This window comes from Passer montanus, unplaced genomic scaffold (genome assembly GCF_014805655.1).
Source record: "Passer montanus isolate IOZ18808 unplaced genomic scaffold, ASM1480565v1 scaffold57, whole genome shotgun sequence".
Taxonomy (NCBI): Eukaryota; Metazoa; Chordata; class Aves; order Passeriformes; family Passeridae; genus Passer; species Passer montanus.
The window spans coordinates 2999352-3017843 of record NW_024370705.1 but is presented as its reverse complement, the minus strand read 5'-3'; the positions used below and the strand labels follow the sequence as shown (position 1 = coordinate 3017843).

The window sequence follows — 18492 nt, the reverse complement described above, 5'->3', positions numbered from 1 at the left end:
CGGAAGTGCCGCGCGGTGCCCGCGGGACGCGCACCGGCACGGCCGGGCCCCGCCAGCAGGAGCGGCCCCGCCGGCAGGAGCGGCCCTGGGGCTGGCTGGGCCCGCGGCCGTTGAGGTGTCCGGGCTCCCTTCGCGCCGTTCTCCCCGGTGTCCTTCCCCCGGGGCTCTGTTGTGAGCCGCCGCGCTGCTGCCCCCCGTGCGGGTAAGGACCCTGGCGGTGCCCGAGCGCCCCTCGCCGCTGCTCCGCGCAGGACCTCGGGTCTCCGGATGCGCTTCTCGTTCCCTGTGAGCGAGCCCCGGCTGGACGCGGCGGTCCGTGGCTGCCTGGTGACTGTAGCTGCTCGCGTTTGTCTGCTCTCCGCTCGGCCCTGCTCCGTGTGGCGTCCCCGCAGCGGGTCTGCCGGCTGCAGCACCCAGCGCGCTTCTGTCCAGACCCGCGTCACTTCCAACTTATAGAGCTTGTTTTAAGATTTTAGTTATAGGGGTCTTTTTTTCCCTCCACGACTCTGTAGCTCGGTAATTGACTTTCTGCAAAGCACATCTGCAAGCTGAACCCTTTAATCTATTTGAAAAGCACACCTTTAGGTCCCTCTCTCCTCGTGCCCGTGCCTGTAGCTGTCCCGCACCCTCGTGTGCTGGGCGCAGCTCTGCCGGGACAGCGCGCTGTGCTCACCTCACAGCGTACACAGTGGCTTTGCACTGACGGGAGCTCTGTGTTTGTTTTCCTTTCCGTGTTAGATATGCAAGATGCCTTTAACCGTCTTGGCTCGAAGCGTCTGACACGAACTGGAGCTCAAGATGAGAACCAACAAGGTGTACAAGCTCGTCATACATAAGAAGGGGTTTGGAGGCAGTGGTCAGTATCTCCCAGCTCATAACAGTGAGACCAACACTCTCTTAACTGAAAGCAATTGTTTTATTGATCTTTTTGACAAAAGAGTGAAGATGGAACCTTGATGTAACAAGCAGTATTTCCAGCCAGAGTTTGGAAAGCTCTTTCTAATAACAAGATACAACAAAATAAATGAACATTTATTGGAAGAGACCAAGATTGTATCTAAAAATAAAATTGCTTTATTTTCTCTTCCTCCTCTTTTTTTGCAACACTTTTCTCTTAATCTAGTGTTTCAGTCACCCTAATGAGTGACATGTATGTCAGTGACTTATGACTGCACTTAGATGTGTTTCTGAGCAGTAATAACAGTGCCACTGATTGGATTGCTCCCTACTTCTAGACTTAAAGCACATTGATAAGTCTTGTTGAGATTCTACAGCTGCCTGCTTTCCTGCTGGTGTTTGTTGTATGAAAAATACAGAAGATGATTCTGGTTACCCAAATTAGACACTTCTTTTGTGAAAGTTCTGTTATTTGAGTTGTTTGTGCCTGCAGGAGTGGCTGGGTAGGGACCCTGGCATGTGGGGGACAGCAAGCCTTTTGCTGATGTGTTCATCTTGGTTTGGTATATTTATGTATGCTGAGCTGTGGTGTGCAAACATGCAGTTGTCTGTGTTTAGTATGTATCTGTTCACTGCCCTCTTTCATTTATGTCTTGTAGATGATGAACTGGTGGTGAATCCTAAAGTATTTCTTCAAATCAAGCTGGGAGATGTTGTGGAAATTGCACATCCCAATGATGAATACAGGTAAATTCTCCTTGCTGATAACAGTGAGGTTGGAGCACTGAAAGGATCTGTTAATGTGTAGTGGTTTCTAGAGTGAGAGGCTCTTAGGGCTGATATAACTTTGCTTCAGGATGCTGCCTTGATTTTTTTCTACCTAAAGAGAAGTAAAAAGGTTAAATTTAGCAGGAGAGCTTCCTTAAAATTTATGGAATTTGTTGTGTTTGGTGTTAGTTTGCTGATCTTCCACAGGCCAAGTAACACCTGAATATAGAATTGACAATGCCTGTATCCTCTTCCTAGATCTGCTGTTACTTATTCTCCTATCCTACAGTATATCCTCGGCAAAAATAAAATTTTGTGGCCTTGTGGTATGAACCTGTTCATCCTGCAGCCTCTGTCTGAAAAGCATCAGTACACTTGTGTGAGGATCTGAGTTCTTGTGTGACCTAGTTTCCTGTTTGTAGTATAATCTTTACCTCAAGAATACCTTATAATTATGAAGAGTGCAAGGAACAAGACAGAGAGACAGGTGGAGAGGATGGTGGATGAAGCTTTCTAGAAAATATTCATGTTTCTCTTTAGCTTGTCCTCTAGTTCATATTACTAAATAGTTTTGAGTGTGTGATTTACCAGAGAGACTGTTGATATCTCAACTTGTGTACCTTTTTTCTCTTTTCCATGCTAGTCCCCTGCTTCTACAAGTGAAGTCACTTAAGGAAGACCTGCAGAAAGGTAAAACTCAAGACTTATGCACAGTAAAATCATAGGAAGGGTAACATGGCTAGGCTGTACTTGTGACATATGTATTTAATTTCATAACAAAATCAATGCTTTGTCTGTCTAGCAAGGGAAGGATTACAATTTTAACAGAAAACAGGCAGTTAGTTCTAAATCTGCTTTTATTTGGGTAATGTGGTTAGGGTTTAAGCAAACCTGGCTTTTTAGCCTGAAATCTGTGTTTCATGGCAGTCTGCCCGTGCTGGTTTTGTACCTGTAAACCACGTGGAACCTGTTGGGGACACTGACATTGCTGTCCTTTCTCATTCTCTGGCAGAAACAATAAGTGTGGACCAGACAGTTGCACAGGTGTTCCGCCTGCGGCCCTACCAGGATGTCCATGTCAATGTTGTTGACCCAAAGGTGTGTGATTTGGCCACTTGTTTCCATCCATTCCATCACTTGACTCAAATCAGAGCCCTGTGACTTTTCATTTACATTTTTTTTCTGGGGGGAAAAAAGGCTTTTATTTATTGTTGAAAGATATTTAGTCTTCTTCCCTAAGAAAATGAGCCTTGGACTTTGAATTATTTTTTTGTTTGTTATGTGTCTCTTCTCTTCCTACAATCTCTGCTTTCTTTTTGAACTCTTATGATCCTGCTTCAACAGAGCTTGGTAGAAATGTAGACATTTCACATATTTTTAAATTGCAGAAGTTTATGAGAACCAGGCACAATAAAGAAAAACAAAGTAGCCTAGTCAAAAGAAGAGCCATGGCCTGGATTTGCATTTTTTGATACCACAGAGCCTCTTAGAGGCATTTCCTGTAAATGTCCCAGCTATTAAAAGAGCTGCAGTCAGAACTTACATTCTGCACAAGACAAAAATCTGCAGGAAATGAGGCTTACTTACTGTCATGAACAATGGCAGTAATTTGTATTATTTCAGCTTCCAATATGCACTGAGACTTGCAGTACAAATTTAGTCCTTGGGCTTTTTCTGATCACATTATGCAGTGTTTTGCAGCTTGCAGTAGTTGAGCTACATGCGCAACTTTGTTATTTTTTTGTTCGGGCTTCCCCTTTATCTTGCAGTTTTAGGGATATTGACTTGCTTTTGAATGGCCCTTCTTGTAACAGTTGGTTGTTAAATGAACAGATTGGTGGGCCCTTCCTGAAAACAACCAGTAAAATCTAAGCAGTGTTTTTCATCCATTTCCCAGGAGGTGACCTTGGACTTGGTGGAGCTGACATTTAAAGATCAGTATATTGGGCGTGGGGATATGTGGAGGCTGAAGAAGAGTTTGGTAAGGCCCCTGCTGCCCTTGGGCAGGGTGCAAGTGGTGAACCTTATGTTTTCTTTGCTGTGAAAGAAAAGAATTGCTTTGCAATATGCAGAAAGACAAAGACAGTGCCTGCAGCTCCTGAAGATCTTGTGCTGTGAGTGGCACATCAGAGTTGGAGAAATGGGTGTAAATGTTGTAGAAAAACAAATCCCATCATTTCCTACTCCACTGCTATAATGTTGATTACTGCCTTGGGCATTGAAAATGCTGTAGAGAGTTTTTTTTTGCTTATGTTCTGAATTTTAATGATTTCCTACATTTGGAAGGAATTGAATCCAAACGTTTTTCAAGTAGAAGTATGCTGAAGTGTCCCCTCTCTGAGAGTAGCACTTAATAAGCAGCTATTAGAATATCTTCTGCCTGTATCTCTGAAGTGCAGTCTTTAGCTCCTCTAAGTACAGTGAATTAGGCAAATGATCCCAGTTAGAGTTGATCTGTGTTAAAAGTGATTTTCTGTTGTCTGTTACAGAGGTTCTGTAGGCTGAGCTATTAGTAGTAACTGCAGTGAATGGATTCTGTGACTTCTGTCATAAAAATGGTGTTTGAGTGCAAGTGGTTTCTATGTACATTGTTCTTCTCCCTCTGAGCCTGCTCTTCTTCTAACACATGTAACTCTTCTTTCCTAGGTCAGCACATGTGCCTATGTCACCCAGAAAGTTGAATTTGCAGGTATCAGGTCAGTGCCTCCTCTGAGGGCTTACTGTTACTTATTGCTTTAGCTTGATGAGTTTTAAGTATCCAGCTGGAGACTCTCTCTGAGAAATCCTTCATGTTTCGTTGTTCTCTTACTCATCTACAGGTTTCTGTCTGCACCATGGGGTGGGGGAAGGCTTCTATCTGGTTTGGGGTAAAAGAAACTAATAGTAGGGCAGACAGCTACACTTGTGGCCTCTGATGGAGGGCAAATAATTTTATTTTTATCTCTTAGAATATTTACCCCCTTCCCAAGCTGTATTAATAGTTGAGAGGGGATTACTTCATTTGCTTTTGGGATGACACAGGGACCAGGAAATGTGCAGAATCAGAGGGAAATGGCTGTTTGACATCTTGTGGGTTAAACATCAGGTTTTAACCAAATAAGTCATCCTTGACTGCAGATTTTGGTACTTCTCTTGCTTGCTCAAATACTGGCTCTCTAATCTTCATATTCAAATATTCTGCACTTCTTTTCTTCCAGGGCCCAGGCAGGTGAACTGTGGGTAAAGAGTGAGAAAGTCACTTGTGGATACATCAGTGAGGACACCCGGGTAAGAGTTCAGGAAACAGGGGGAAAGCAGTTTTTCCCTCCTTTTCCTTGCCTGCCAGGATTTTTGTAATTCTATCTTGCCTGCAGATTTGTATGGATCATTAGAATTGGCTGTGTTGTGAGGTGAAGAATGGCAATAAGTTCAGGACAATAAATCATTATTAAACTTCAGCTCTGCTGTGCTGGCAGCACTAGGAATGACTTGTTAGAGGGGAAATGCCAACTTGTCAGAGGGGAAATTCCCTGTGATGCAAGGCCACAGTTGTATGAGTTGCTGTGTAGTTAGCCTCTTCATTTGGGCTTTCTAATGAATGTATTTGGTTTTAAATGAGGTCTTGCCTTCCTTTGCAGGTGGTCTTCCGCTCCACTTCTGCCATGGTTTATATTTTTATCCAGATGAGCTGTGAAATGTGGGATTTTGATATTTATGGTACGTAGGTACTGTGACTGTGGATGGTAGCAGCTGTCCTTTCTGCCCCTGCTAGAAAACTGCCACTGGTATTTTTTTCTGCCACTTTGGCCTAAGCAGTGCTTCAGGGTGTGTTGTGGTCTTTCCTTAGATCCTTCCTTGCAGTGCCACCCATTTCTGTCCCTGTCTGTGCCATCCTTCTCCTGTCCCTGTAGAGCCTGGGTGCCATTATCTCAGCTACTAAATCACTGTGAGCATTGGAAAGGTTTTCTATGGATATGAATGTGTTGGGTGATGAGGGCAGGTGCAAATTTGTGAATCCTGAAGCTAGAAATGTCTGGAAGTCGTGTGCAAAGAGGACCTTGATGTTTTAGATTTCTCTAGACATTGGCTTATTGAGGAAGTGAAACCTGCCTTAGCCCAGGTTGAAGTTGGTAACTTCAGCTGGAAGAATTACAACTTTAGGCATTAAGAATGAGTCACTTCTCTGTGTCATCCTGTTTTTTCTGGCTTAATTCTTTAGCAAACCTCTTGCTACTTCCTTTGACCATGTGTTTAGGCATATGGAACTGGGCAATTATTCAAATCAGAGCAGGGGATCAGTTGTGCATTCTATGCCCTAAAAGACAGTACAGATGCTTTCCCAGCATGCTGCAAATTTGTTGGAAAAATGAATTAAAGGTCTAATCCTTCTGGCATTAAGTCTCATGTTTACATCCTCTGAAAAAAAAATGCTTTTAAATCTTTTTATCATAAAACAGTCATGCTTTTTAATCTTTTTACCCTCTTATCTTAGCAATATTGCCCTTTATTATGTACACAGCTGCTTGACATTTAATAAATATAACTGTCCTAGAATCTTAGGGTTAGATATTCCCCATATCTAACTTCAGTAGGTGAAGTAACTATTGTTATCTGATGCTCGGGAGATTTTTATTTTGCAGGGGATCTGTACTTTGAGAAAGCTGTGAATGGTTTCCTTGCTGACCTCTTCACAAAATGGAAGGTAAATAGTTAATTGAGTTCAGGTTTATTTTTTATTTTTCTGTAATTGTTAGGGACATCTCTCTGAACAGTAACACATCAGAATATCAAATTGTTGTGGATATAAACAAACTGTTTTCTTAACAAAAATCTTGGCAACTACAGAGAGGTGCTTCTTTAGAGACTAGTGGAAAGTGCTCCTGGTAAATGTGATACAGCCAAGCAGCACAGAATCTGCAGGACAGACCATTTGTTATTTCAGAGAGTCAGATGGAAAACTAGTCTAGGTTTTGTTAGTTACCTTTGTTTCTAGGTATGAGGGAAGAAAGGCTGTTACTATACATGCATATACATGACTTTCTACCAAATGTGACTTTTAATGTTTTCTTTTTGCATTTGTTCTTCCTGGACAGGAGAAGAATTGCAGCCATGAAGTGACAGTGGTTTTGTTTTCAAGAACATTTTATGAAGCAAAATCTATAGGTATGCAAATTCTCTATTTTCATGTTTCCATTTTTTCAACGTATCTCATCTCTTGAAAGTTGTTCACAGGCTGACAGGGACTTTTTCTCTTTTTTTAATTGCCATGTTCAAAGTATTCTCCATCAAGCACAGTAGGTACACAGCCTTTGTTATGAGAGTACTGCAGTCAGAACCTTACATAGAAAAGTGCTGCAAATGTTCCTCATCATACTCAAGTTGTCATATTGGTTTAAAAGCAGTTTTTTATTGTATGGGAGGACTGATTTTCTCCAAGTATTTTGGTTTTTGGTTTGCTTGCTGGAGGCTATTTTTTGTTTTTTGCTTGTTTATTTTTCAATGGAAATAACAGCTTTTTGCTGGAAAAGATTAGTCATTTCTGTAGAAGAGCATGAGATAAGGTGTGCTTTTCCTTCCATTTCAGATGAGTTTCCTGAAACACATCGTGCATCAATTCGACAGGATCACGAGGGAAGATTTTATGAAGATTTTTACAAGTATGTTTTCCTCCCAGTTCTTTTCACCTCTTGTCCCACAGTGTATGTGCAACCCATTGCACCCTTTTGTGCATTTCTTTATAGTTTGTTCATCCCCTCTCAGCTCCCTTCATAGCTTCTTTCACGGGCCTCATCAGGCTGTGTTTTTTCTAGAGTTGTAGTTCAGAATGAGAGGCGGGAGGAGTGGACCTCCTTGCTTGTGACCATTAAAAAGCTTTTCATCCAGTATCCTGTGTTGGTACGACTCGAGCAAGCAGGTACAAGAATCTTCCTTTCCCTGCTTTTAGCCTTTGCTCTCTCTTTTTATGTTTTAAAATTTTTAGCTTGTCCATGAACTGTCCATTTTTAGTTGGAGTCTGGTGTCATGCTACTTAGTGCTTTCCTGGCTGGGCAATTTGCCTTGGTCTTTCTGTGGAACTTAACATCAATTTTGCCTGTAATTTTTGAACCAATAATATTTAGTACAGATCAATTTTTCTGTGGATTTTTTTTTTAATATAAAATATAATATACAGAAATTACGATTTTTTTTTCTCCTTTCTGAATACTTTTCCAGAGGGCTTTCCTTCAGGTTACAATTCTACCTCAGCACAAGGGAACTACCTGGAGGCTATAAATCTTTCATTCAATGGTAAGTTAGGAGCAGTGGGTAAAAATACAACCATTGAAGCACCTACCAATAAATGGCTGTGTACTTATGTTACTTTTTCCTTAACACTGTGAAGAGGAGGGGAATATTAGGGGGTCACCTTGCTCTGAAAGAACCATCCGGGGTGTTCTGACAGCATTGCTGTTTTCTCTGGCAGTGTTTGACAAGCACTACATCAACCGCAACTTCGACCGCACGGGGCAGATGTCGGTGGTGATCACCCCTGGCGTGGGGGTGTTTGAGGTGGACAGGCTGCTCATGATCCTGACCAAGCAGCGCATGATTGACAACGGTAAATCACCCAGCCTGCTGCCTCTCTGAGGGCAAACACGGGTTTGGGGGGATCCAGCTGCTTCTGGCTGTGGGAAAGTATCTGCCGTAAGCTGTGTGCTCTGGAGGAAGGGTTACAGCTGCAAGACTTGTGTCTGCACTTTGTATTGAAATGAGCAGATTTTCAGAGTACTCACAGGCATTTAGTGTCTTTTGTTTGTGTCAGAGAACTTCACCTGTCTGTGCAAACCTTTCCCTTAGAGGATAATCTTGCATGAGTTGCATTAGTTTAGGAAAATAATTTCTTATATCCCCACAGGTATGTTGGTTTGTAGCTATACCGTGGGACCATTAACTACCATTTTTCAGTATTCTTGCCTCTTATAATATGATGTGAATACATGTTGGGTCTTCAATTCAAATTGATGATCTATTTGGTCTTAGCATATCAGTCCTGCTTGGATAGCTGAACTCCACTGTTGTCTGTTTACAGGGATAGGTGTGGATTTGGTGTGCATGGGAGAGCAACCCTTGCATGCTGTACCACTCTTTAAGGTAAGGCTGCTTTCCATTCTCTTGTTCTGCTACAAACATTACTCGTTTTGTGACTGGCTGCATACAGGTAGTTACTTCTGAATTACTCTTACAGCTCCATAATCGTTGTGGCCCTGGTGACTCACGAATGGGTGATGACTACAATATCCCACACTGGATAAATCATAGGTAGGTAAATTCTGTCAGCTTTTGCTAAACACTTCTGCTTTGCTTTACTCTTCATAAGCTCTTGAATTCTCTTTCTTCTTTTATCTCCTCTGCTTTCCTTATGAGGCAAAGGAAATACTACATTACTCTTGCAGAACTCTGGGCATTAATGCAAGCTAACAGAAATGACAGGATTTTCAAACAGCTGGTGTGAATCACTACAGTTGTGTAAATCAGGAAGGGTTGTGTAAATGGCACAGTAGAAGTGGATGTCTTTCAGTAGAAAGAGAAAATGAACTGGGCAATGCAGGTTTAAGGAGTGTCTGGACTGAGGCTGTACAAGTATCAAAGCCCTGTCTTTAGGCAAAGAGTAGCTTCTCTCAACCATCCCTCAGTGTTTTCCATACTTTTTTATGCACAGAAAGCTATCCCTTTATCCAATAGCTGACTCAGGTTCCTGGTCTGCTTACTGTGTAGTAAACCAACTGTGTTGAGTTCTTAAAGCCACACTATTTTTTCTTTCAGTTTCTACACATCCAAAAGCCAACTCCTGTGTAACAGTTTCACTCCACGGATCAAGCTGGCAGGAAGGAAGGTGGGAATCTTTCTGATTTATATTTTCTTACTAGCTTGTCTGATAGCTCTTCTCAGCCAAGCATCACAAGTATTCCAACAGCTGAAACTAAGTTTCAGTTTCAAAAGGCTATGAAAGCAAAGCTGCAAGGTTTGTTGTGGGGATTATGATTGAGAGGTAGTTCGGAGGTCTTCCTTCCTAGATAAAACTGGGTGATAAATGTTTTAGCCATCATAAAAATTAGTTTCATTCTGTAACAAAGAACTGTATGGAGAGGAAGAAAGGTGTTGAGCATTGTGTTTTTCACACAGGTTTGTGACCAAGTATCAGTGTTTAATATTTCTGAAGCTGTCTGGCTGCCTCACTGAGTCAGCAAACTGAATTTTGTCTTCTTGGTCACACTGGGGATGTTTCCTTAGAACATGCTGACTGACTGCCTTCCCTCTGTCTTTTCTGTTGCTCCTTTTTTTTTTTTTTTATTTTTTTTTTTTTTTTTTTTTTTTTTTTGGTCACTTCACACTTCCTTTGTTGGACCCTCCAGCCCCTGACAGAGAAAGCAAAAAATAATCGTGATGCCTGTAAGTAATTCTGTTCTGGAATGATCTATCCCTCTGACACCTAAAAGTAACAAACAGCTGCAGGAAGACAATGACACTTCAGCACAAGGAAGGGACAATTGTTACAGAAAACCATCAAACTCATATCTGAGTATTTCCTGTATTTGTTACTTGGGATGCTAATGTGCATGTGCCACTTGACTTTTTGGCAGTTTTTCATTTAGTGTTCATTTCATTCATCTAGGATGTATGGGGGAAAGATAGGGTAATTAGGATGTATGGCCTCAGCCAGCCTGATTCAGATTTGATAATTGAGCTGCTCCAGCTGCTCTGCTTGTGACATTTCGGGATTTCTTTTGGAACAGATCCTTTCCTGAGGGGTGAGAGGTGGATACTCTGCCTTGCAGATCTTGAGCATTCTTGAAAGATGTTCCAGTGCTGTATGACTTTTATTTCAGCATTAGGAGCTCCCAAGGATGCTGAGAATGCCTTGCCTATCCAGGTGGATTATGATGGCTACGATGCCCAGGTGTTCCGGCTGCCAGGCCCAGCCAGAGCCCAGCGCTGTGCCACTTTCAGGTGAGAGTCTTGGGAGTGCCCTGGTTCTGGAGCAGCCATGTTATGTGTGCTTGATACATAAAATACTTAGAGAAATACAAAGGTAATTGATCTCTACAGTTGAACAAAAAGCTTCATCTGTACCTGATCTTCATGACTGGTTGTCTGGTGTTTTACTTCTAAGATAGCGTGTGGGGTCTAGGAAAAGGCATAAATATGTATTTTTTCTTTAAATCTTTAATTTTGTTTGAAGTGGAATAAAGCTAATATTTCTAGCAGATTTTGCAAGAGGGTTAAGAAAGTATTTGCACATTAGACTTGTACAGAGTTGTAGAAATATATTGTTTGATGCACTGCTTAGTAACTTGTGAACAGAGTGGTGAAGAATTCTCCCTGAAAATGATGCCTATCTGAATGAGAGAAGAGGCAGAAAAGCTGAGTGCAGGTTCTCAACTATTCCATGTCCTTTTGTCTGAGGAGAAAGGCTGATTATTCTCAGGTCCTTGCCAAATTCATTCAATAAATGATAAATTTCACTGCTTTTTCAGAAATGCAGGGTTGACAAGCTTGTTTTCAAGTTCTTCTTTTGCTTCTTTCAGTAGTATTGCCTAACTCAGAGCATGGGTACTCTGTGGTTAGTATGTTCTTTTGAGCAGCCTGTAAGATGAAAGATGGCAGCACAATTTATGCAGTTCATAATTCCAAGTAGTTTCCCTATAGCTACATAGTTCTGCAACTGTAGGCTGAGGTCTGTAGGCTAGGCCACACTTTGGTGTGGTGTCTGTAGGATTGCAGAGGGAGCTGAGCAGGTCCTTTCACAGCCCTTGTGCTGGAAGTGTTGCAGTGTTCTTGTTGTGTTGTGTGATGCACAGAAGTCAAAAAAGACAGTGATGACTTCCCTGCAGTGCTCTTGCGTTCGCCTGCTGAGCATGGAGCCTTTGCATGACTTGGGCCTGCCCAGCCCCCTGGCAGCCTGGGCACTGCTCTCTCTGCTGTGCCCCAGCAGGTCGGTGCGGGAGCGGGAGAGCCGCACGAGGAAGAGCTCCAGCTCGTACGACGTGTCGAGCAGCCCCTCGCTGCAGAGCCGCGCGCTGCCCCCCGAGGAGGTCAGGAGCCAGGCTTCCGACGACAGCTCCCTGGGCAAGATCTCCAACATCCTCATGATCCCGCGGCCTCACCTGCACCAGTGTGAAGTCAGCAGCTCCCTGGGCTACACCAGCACCAGAGGTCAGCCTGGGGCAGGTGGGAAGGTGCCTTTGGTGGGGAGAGAAGGGGGAAGTTTGTGTTGGCCACTGCCAGGCCAGCACAGTGCTTGTGTTGGCACTCATGGTACAGCTTTTCCGTAGCTGCAGCTGGGTGTGCATTCTCCCTTTGTCATCCTTCTCCAATTCCATTGCCTTTTTTTAATAGCTTGTCCTAAATGGAAGTGTCCTGACACTGATTTGCTCTTTTCCCTAGGCTATTGCCTTCTTTAGTACTTGACTATTCTCCTGTGCCTGCCTGCAAGTGTGGACGTACACAAGGAACTTGTATTATCCAGGTCAACTATAATCTGTTGAATGAGAACTGGCCTTAACAGTGAGCCCTGAGGGACCCTGCTTATAACATTTCTCTGTGGGGATTTGTTGTCATTAAGACTCACTTTCTGAATCTTTCCTTTTGACAATGCACTGCTGAGCTGCCTCAGTATGTTAGCAGTGCTGGCACTCCTCGTTTCTTCCTTTCCAATTGAATTTTGTTCTCAGGCAGTATGTGCTATCTTCCACAAACACAGCTCATTTCCAGGTAAATTGTATTCCTCCTGCAACTGCTTCATCTTCTATAAAATTCTATCCCTGAAGGCTCTTCATGTTTTTTCATGCCATGCTGTGTGACACTGATACCATATTTATCCTGTCACAGGAATCACAGTTACTGTGTGGAGCTGCTCTCACATGGTGTACTTGACATCACATCTACTGTTCATGTTTTCCCCTGCTGTCAGTTAATACAACTCTTTTCTGTCTTTGATATTTCTGTTACTCCTTTAGTTTGAAGGATAGTTGTGTGACCCAGCTGAAGGTGTTCAGCAGGATGTGTGTGGATTAGGACTGGCAGGGAGGGAAGAGTCAAAGAAACTGAGATGTTGTATTTAACATTATAGAATGGTAAATGAGACCCTTCCTTCTCTTTGGGATTTTCACTTGTTGGGCAGAGGAATTGCTACTTATCTATCTGGTATTTTCTCTCCTATTTCTAAATAACTGCATTTCTGTTCCACACTGAATAGTGACAACTGATATCTGGTGGAGATCAGGTTCCACGTCTTCTGGGAGTAATCCCTGATTTCAGTGCTCAGATCTGAGTGTTACAGAAAAGGCACGTGTACAAGGCTCAGCTCTGGCTTTGGTACTCATCCTGAAGTTTTTATGTCAGTCTTTTGATTTCTCAAGAATTCTCTACGGTCTGAGTAGCCCTTCATAACTGTCTTAGCAAGTGGTTTCTTAATGGATTCATTTAGTAGAAGTTTACAGTTTACAGCAGTGCTGTAATGGCAGATGGAGTAATGCTTTCTTCTTGTCTGGGTTCTTGTTTACATTGTAACTTTCAGGCTGGACAGAAATTGCTTCAACTTCTCTTCCTGCTCATTTCTTAGGTCTCCTTATTCCCCTTACCCTGGGCAGGCTTTATATCCCTGAGCAGTTAATTCTCATGTACTTGGCTCCTGCAGGACTATCTCCGGCCCATTGGGGGTGCCGGAGCCGGGATAACTCAGCGGGAGCTCAGGCCACCTAAGCAAGCTATAGTGATTTTCAGCTCTTAGTGATTATCAGCTCAGTGATTTCAGCTCGGAGCTTGCCAGATGCCGCAGCAGCAGACGCAGGGAGAGAGAGGAGAAGGCCGTGTGAGGTTCTGCAGGATTCTTTATTCTTCAGGTGTTCCGTGAAGGTTCCCAGGGACAGCTTTTCTGCTGAACCAGGCAGAATCAGGGGTTTTTATACCCTACCAGGGGTTTTGAAAACTGTCCAATAGTAAGGGTCAGGGGAAAGTGACCTATGGGCTTACAGAGAGATAAGCAGGGTCCGAAGGAGGAATAAGAGGGGCTGCTAGGGCCCAGTCATGCTGACTTGGTGTTTCCTAGCTTTAGGCCTCTGCCTGCCAAGGCCTCGCAGGCCCTAGGCCTGCTACACAGGGCCTGACGCTGGCTTGGTTTGGTGTTTTGCAGATTTCCTCGAGAGCACACTGGAGTCGCAGCAGCGCGACTCCAGCGCCCCGGGGCGCTTCCACGTGGGCAGCGCGGAGTCGCTGCTGCACATCCGCCCGGGCGGCTACGCGCCCCAGCGCGCCCTCATCAACCCCTTCGCCCCGTCCCGCATGCCCATGAAGCTGACCTCCAACCGCAGGCGCTGGATGCACACCTTCCCCGTGGGTGAGCTGCCCCTGTGTAACCCGGGACTGGCACAGCAAGAGAGCCCGTGACAGCTCTGGTGTGTTAAAGCGCTCTGCACACCACACTCATTTGTGTGCAGGCCCGAGCAGTCCTCTTTTGGGAAATACCTCTATTTGCAAACGAGCAGCAACAGGTACAGAGCAATTCCCTGTTCAAGGGAGCCTAACCCTGTTGAAGGGAATTGTAACTACAATTTGGGTTGATTTTCTGATGCCGAATTGTTTGCATAATTGTTTAATGCCTTGTAAGTAGGCCCTCCGAAGTGTTTTAAAAAATACTTTGTTTCAGAGGACATGGCAGAGGTTCAAGGCTTTGAAGATTTTGTGAACATGCTTTTTTAATGTCCATTAGCTCTCATTGCTTATGCTGTTGGCAAAAGAGAGGAAAAGCAACTGAGAAATCAGTGCAGATGTGGTGATCAGTGATCCAATTGTACCTGTGCAGGTCCCTCAGGAGAAGCTATCCAGATCCATCATCAGACCCGGCAGAACATGGCAGAAATGCAGGGCAGTGGGCAGCAGGATTTGACACATTCCTCTGCAGAGCTGCTGGAGCTGGCTTACCATGAGGCAACTGGCAGGTGAGCCATTTGCTCACTCTTCAATGTTGGGTTTGTAGACCATGAGATCAGGTCTGTAGATAACCAGCTAAGCTCTATTTCTCTCCTGAAGGGATGTGAGTGGCTGGTTCTTTGCTGTCCTGCAAAGGCAGTGTTTTGGTTCCTGCTGCAGGCAAACAAACAGTGTGGACATTTATGGAAGGCTGTCACAGCCTTCTCTGTGCTGCCCTTGTGCCGTTATCTCTGCCCACACCAGTGAGGAAGAGCTTGTTCCAGCCCGGGCTGGGCCGAGGCACGAGGGGCTCGGGGCTCCTTGGTACATTTGCTAAGAGCAGGGGATGGCACTAGTGAGGAAGGCTGCTCAAAACACCCTGCTTTGTTTCTCTGCAGACACGTCAGCTCCCGGCATCCAGGGGAGAGTGGCTCCTTCCTGAGCTTCGGCGGGGCAGAGGAGTACGGGAACGGGCTGGGGGCCGGCCCCGGCGCAGGTAACGGGGCAGGGACAGCGGGGACAGGGACAGTGGGGCTAGGGCAGGGACAGCCGGGTCAGGGACAGCGGGGCCAGGACAGGGACAGCAGGGACAGGGACAGCGGGGCCGGGCCAGGGACAGCGGGGCCAGGGACAGCGGGGGCAGGACGGGGACAGCAGGGCCGGGCCAGGGACAGCGGGGCCAGGGACAGCGGGGCCGGGGCTGGGGGGACAGGCAGGCAAAGCAGGAGGAGTCGAAAGCGGGAAAACACTGATCGTTACTTGGACTTCTTGGTGTATGGTTGTTCTTGGGGTTGCTTTGTTGGTTTTAGTTTTGTTTAATATACCTCTGCTTCTCTAGGTGTGTATTGTAAGGTTTGTTATAGAAAGATGCTCATTGTTTACTGATAATGAGCTCTCAGGCAGTAACTGAGTTCCCTAATAACAGAGCAGTGATGTTCAGACACAAAAAATAGCTAAATGTGCACTGGTGTTCAGAAGGCTTTTTTTTTTTTTGGTGGGGTTGCCTTAAGCTGTTATCCTTTAGAGAAAAGATATGTCTCTACTTTCAATTGAAAATTACCTCTATCTTCCTTAACTTACCCAGACACCTGAATTAGTGAAAATTCTCAACATTTCTTTTCAGCCCTGTAAATGGGAACAGCATGCCATGTTAAACATTCTGCTGTGTTGTCTGTTTGTGACCTACCCTCTGCTTTTGTAGATATGCATTTTAGTTAGGCACATGGAAAAAAGTTGAACTTTTGGACTACAGCATTCAAGACTTATTTTCTCAAAAATAATTTGACGTTCTTTTCTCAAAACCAATTTAAAGATACATTTTTTTAAGAATAAATTTGCCCTTCTGAATTACACTGGATTAAGACATTTTTGTTTTCCATTATGCCTTGCAGAACCATAAAGAAGTTAGCCGACTTAATTTTCTTGTGCCTCATCTTGTATTCATATAGTCACATTTAAAATTATTTCTGTTGCTTTCTTCTGTGAATTTCTTTTGATTATATTTAATTTTGTTGCTTTACATTTTTGGTATTTTCTGCCTTCCAGATAGGCTCTGTTTGTTTTTGCAATTGCTAAACTGCATTTCAGCTGGCTGCAGTTTGCACAGTGTAAATGCAGAGCATTTACAATAAACACTGTTGCATTTATGGAATTTCTTTGGGTCTGTAGACCCTCACCTGTGTATAGGGGCCACTCTGGTTACTCAGTGGTTGGGCTGAGAGCTCTCCCTTATGGTTTGAGTCATTATGAAATGAAGCAGTCTGGGAGCAGTTGTGGTTTTTGGAATTCCCAGAAATGCGGTTTCTTACTGAGTCTGGTTCTCCCCTGCTGCCTGCAGCATGGTGTGGTGCATCACAAGCTTCAGAGTGAAAAATGATGCCCTCTATTTCCCTTGGGCTCTGAGCTGCCCCGCAGATGGAGGTAGTGGCTCGGAGAAGGGAATCCTGCAGCTGCAGTTCCCGGTGTGGATGGCAGGTGGCAGGAGGAGCTGGTGGAAGGTGAAGGCCACTCGAGCCAGCTCCCCTGCAGGTTACTGGCATCATCACATACCAGAAATCCACCCTTTCTCTTACAGGGGAACAGCCACGGTGCTGATACCAATTTCCTAGGTAAATCCACCTAAGCTAGTTTTAAACAGTAGTCCCTTCTAAATGTTTGGAGGCTTACTGATTTTGATAAATGGCAGTTTTTCTTGTCTCCTTAGCATCTCCTTTTCTGTCATATGCCACACCAGCTGTTTATAGGAGCTTATAGCATCTACTTTTCAAGATGTTTCACCATTTTGGTGAGGAGAGTTTTGTTTGGGTGTTAGCTACTGAGCCCTTCTAGTGAGAAGTTCGAATTTGATCCAAGATATATTTTTTCCTCATTAATTGGCTTAGTGTTTTTTTTCTCCTGTGCAGAACCCTGGCATTTTCCATGCAGAGAAATTCTGTATCTTAAAACATCATCATGCTTTTATTTTTATTTGAAATCCATGAGAAGTGCATGATTGTTCAAAATAAGAAACCATTTCTTTCTTGTAGGGGTGAACCTCAAAACTCAGAACAAAGATTCCTTGGAAGATGCTGTCTCTAATTCTCCAGATCCAAGTAAGCAGGAGAAAGGTTTGGAAGAGAGTTTGCATAGGTGGGAAGATGGGGAGGGAAAGGGCATGTACATATATAGAGGCATCAGGAGGTGGTAGGCAAGAAACTGAGGAGCCTCCCTGGCTTTTGGCAGAGGTTTATTTTGGCCTGCAGTAATTTGCAGGATCTGCCTGTACTGCCTCACTGTGATTGCAGTTCCGTAGTTCTTAAGAGCATGTGAAGCTGTTTGTTGTGTTACAGCTGAAATTCTTTCCTTAGCAGACACTATTCTGCAAAAAGCTAAAGCTGCTGAACTCTTATCTGCCTCTCAGTATGAAAAGTTTGTTTGGTACCAGCTTGTTGAAGTAGAATTAGTACAGTCAGTTTCTGAATTTGGTACCATTTACTGAGAAATATCTGCCTTCACTTCCTAGAGAAACAAGTGTGTCACTGCTTAAGAAAGCATTTTCTTGATAGTAGTCAGTTGTGTATGACTTTCTTGTGCAGTGTTCCTGCCATTAGTGTTAACAGTTTCATAGTAAAATAAATTTCTGTCTGTAGGAGCTCTATGACAAGAAGTTAAGCATCAGTAGGTGATACAGATTGTTTGAATTGGGTCAGAATGCAATGCATTGATGAGCTGATGATTTGGTATCATCTAGTTAGCTTTTCCTTTTTAATGTCTACTTTTACATCTCTGTAATCTCAAAACTGCAGCATAACTCTAGGAAAGGGTGTGGGAAAAGATTGCTTTCCAAGTTACTATTTTTCTGGTCTTCCCACCCCTCTGGATATATCTTCTGTTTTTATAACTGTGGGAATACTCCCTTTTCTGCTGTTGTACTATTCCAGAAAGAGGCTGGTCTGTCATTCTTTCTCTCCTCCTCTCCAGCTCCTTCTGCAGTTGTCTAGGATGCAAAACTGGTCTGATTTTCTTGTTCAGACTTGGAATGTTGATCTGTTTATTAATAATCAGTAACTGCACCTGACTTGCTGTAATTTTGGAAGAGCAGTGGCTATGTCAGCTCTAGCTTTCAATCGAGAGGAAATTAAATGTATTAACTTTGAATGCCTTTTGCATGATGGGATTGAATCAGCATGTGCACTGCATTGTTTAACAAACTCTGTCTCTTTCTCTCCCTCCCTTCTTCCCATCCTATTTTCTTTTTCCCTTCCCATTCCACACCCCTTTTTGTCCCTGTTGACTTTATGCCAACTGTTTTGTCTCTCATTCCTTTAAACCCTCCTCTTGGTGCACTCCTTCCATCCTGCTCCGCACCCTGCTTTTCCATGGGTGACCACACGTGCCCCCCTTGTGTGCCCCCATGACACG

At 43.9% G+C, this 18492-nt stretch overlaps 1 protein-coding gene across 20 annotated transcripts in view; it reads left to right on the top strand.

Moving 5' to 3' along the window:
* Window positions 1–6: 6 nt before the first annotated feature.
* Window positions 7–18492, top strand: part of DEPDC5 (DEP domain containing 5, GATOR1 subcomplex subunit) — a 40743-nt gene continuing 22257 nt past the window's right edge. For 16 of the 20 annotated variants that reach the window (XR_005629454.1, XM_039726065.1, XM_039726060.1 and 13 more), the window contains exons 1-25: window positions 7–202; window positions 739–856; window positions 1557–1644; window positions 2309–2355; window positions 2678–2763; window positions 3563–3646; window positions 4312–4361; window positions 4863–4932; window positions 5283–5361; window positions 6285–6346; window positions 6738–6807; window positions 7229–7301; window positions 7455–7558; window positions 7858–7932; window positions 8108–8242; window positions 8714–8775; window positions 8870–8943; window positions 9448–9517; window positions 10038–10074; window positions 10512–10632; window positions 11615–11838; window positions 13817–14020; window positions 14486–14621; window positions 14991–15088; window positions 17118–17183. Coding sequence is in view for 19 of the 20 variants with exons in the window: in XM_039726065.1 (XP_039581999.1) it covers window positions 799–856; window positions 1557–1644; window positions 2309–2355; window positions 2678–2763; window positions 3563–3646; window positions 4312–4361; window positions 4863–4932; window positions 5283–5361; window positions 6285–6346; window positions 6738–6807; window positions 7229–7301; window positions 7455–7558; window positions 7858–7932; window positions 8108–8242; window positions 8714–8775; window positions 8870–8943; window positions 9448–9517; window positions 10038–10074; window positions 10512–10632; window positions 11615–11838; window positions 13817–14020; window positions 14486–14621; window positions 14991–15088; window positions 17118–17183 (2173 nt within the window). In the remaining variant the exon portion in view is untranslated. Of the gene's footprint in view, window positions 203–738; window positions 857–1556; window positions 1645–2308; window positions 2356–2677; window positions 2764–3562; window positions 3647–4311; window positions 4362–4862; window positions 4933–5282; window positions 5362–6284; window positions 6347–6737; window positions 6808–7228; window positions 7302–7454; window positions 7559–7857; window positions 7933–8107; window positions 8243–8713; window positions 8776–8869; window positions 8944–9447; window positions 9518–10037; window positions 10075–10511; window positions 10633–11614; window positions 11839–13816; window positions 14021–14485; window positions 14622–14990; window positions 15089–17117; window positions 17184–18011; window positions 18487–18492 lie in introns of those variants that run through there. The other 4 variants (XM_039726061.1, XM_039726059.1, XM_039726054.1 and 1 more) reach the window with 2 other exon arrangements.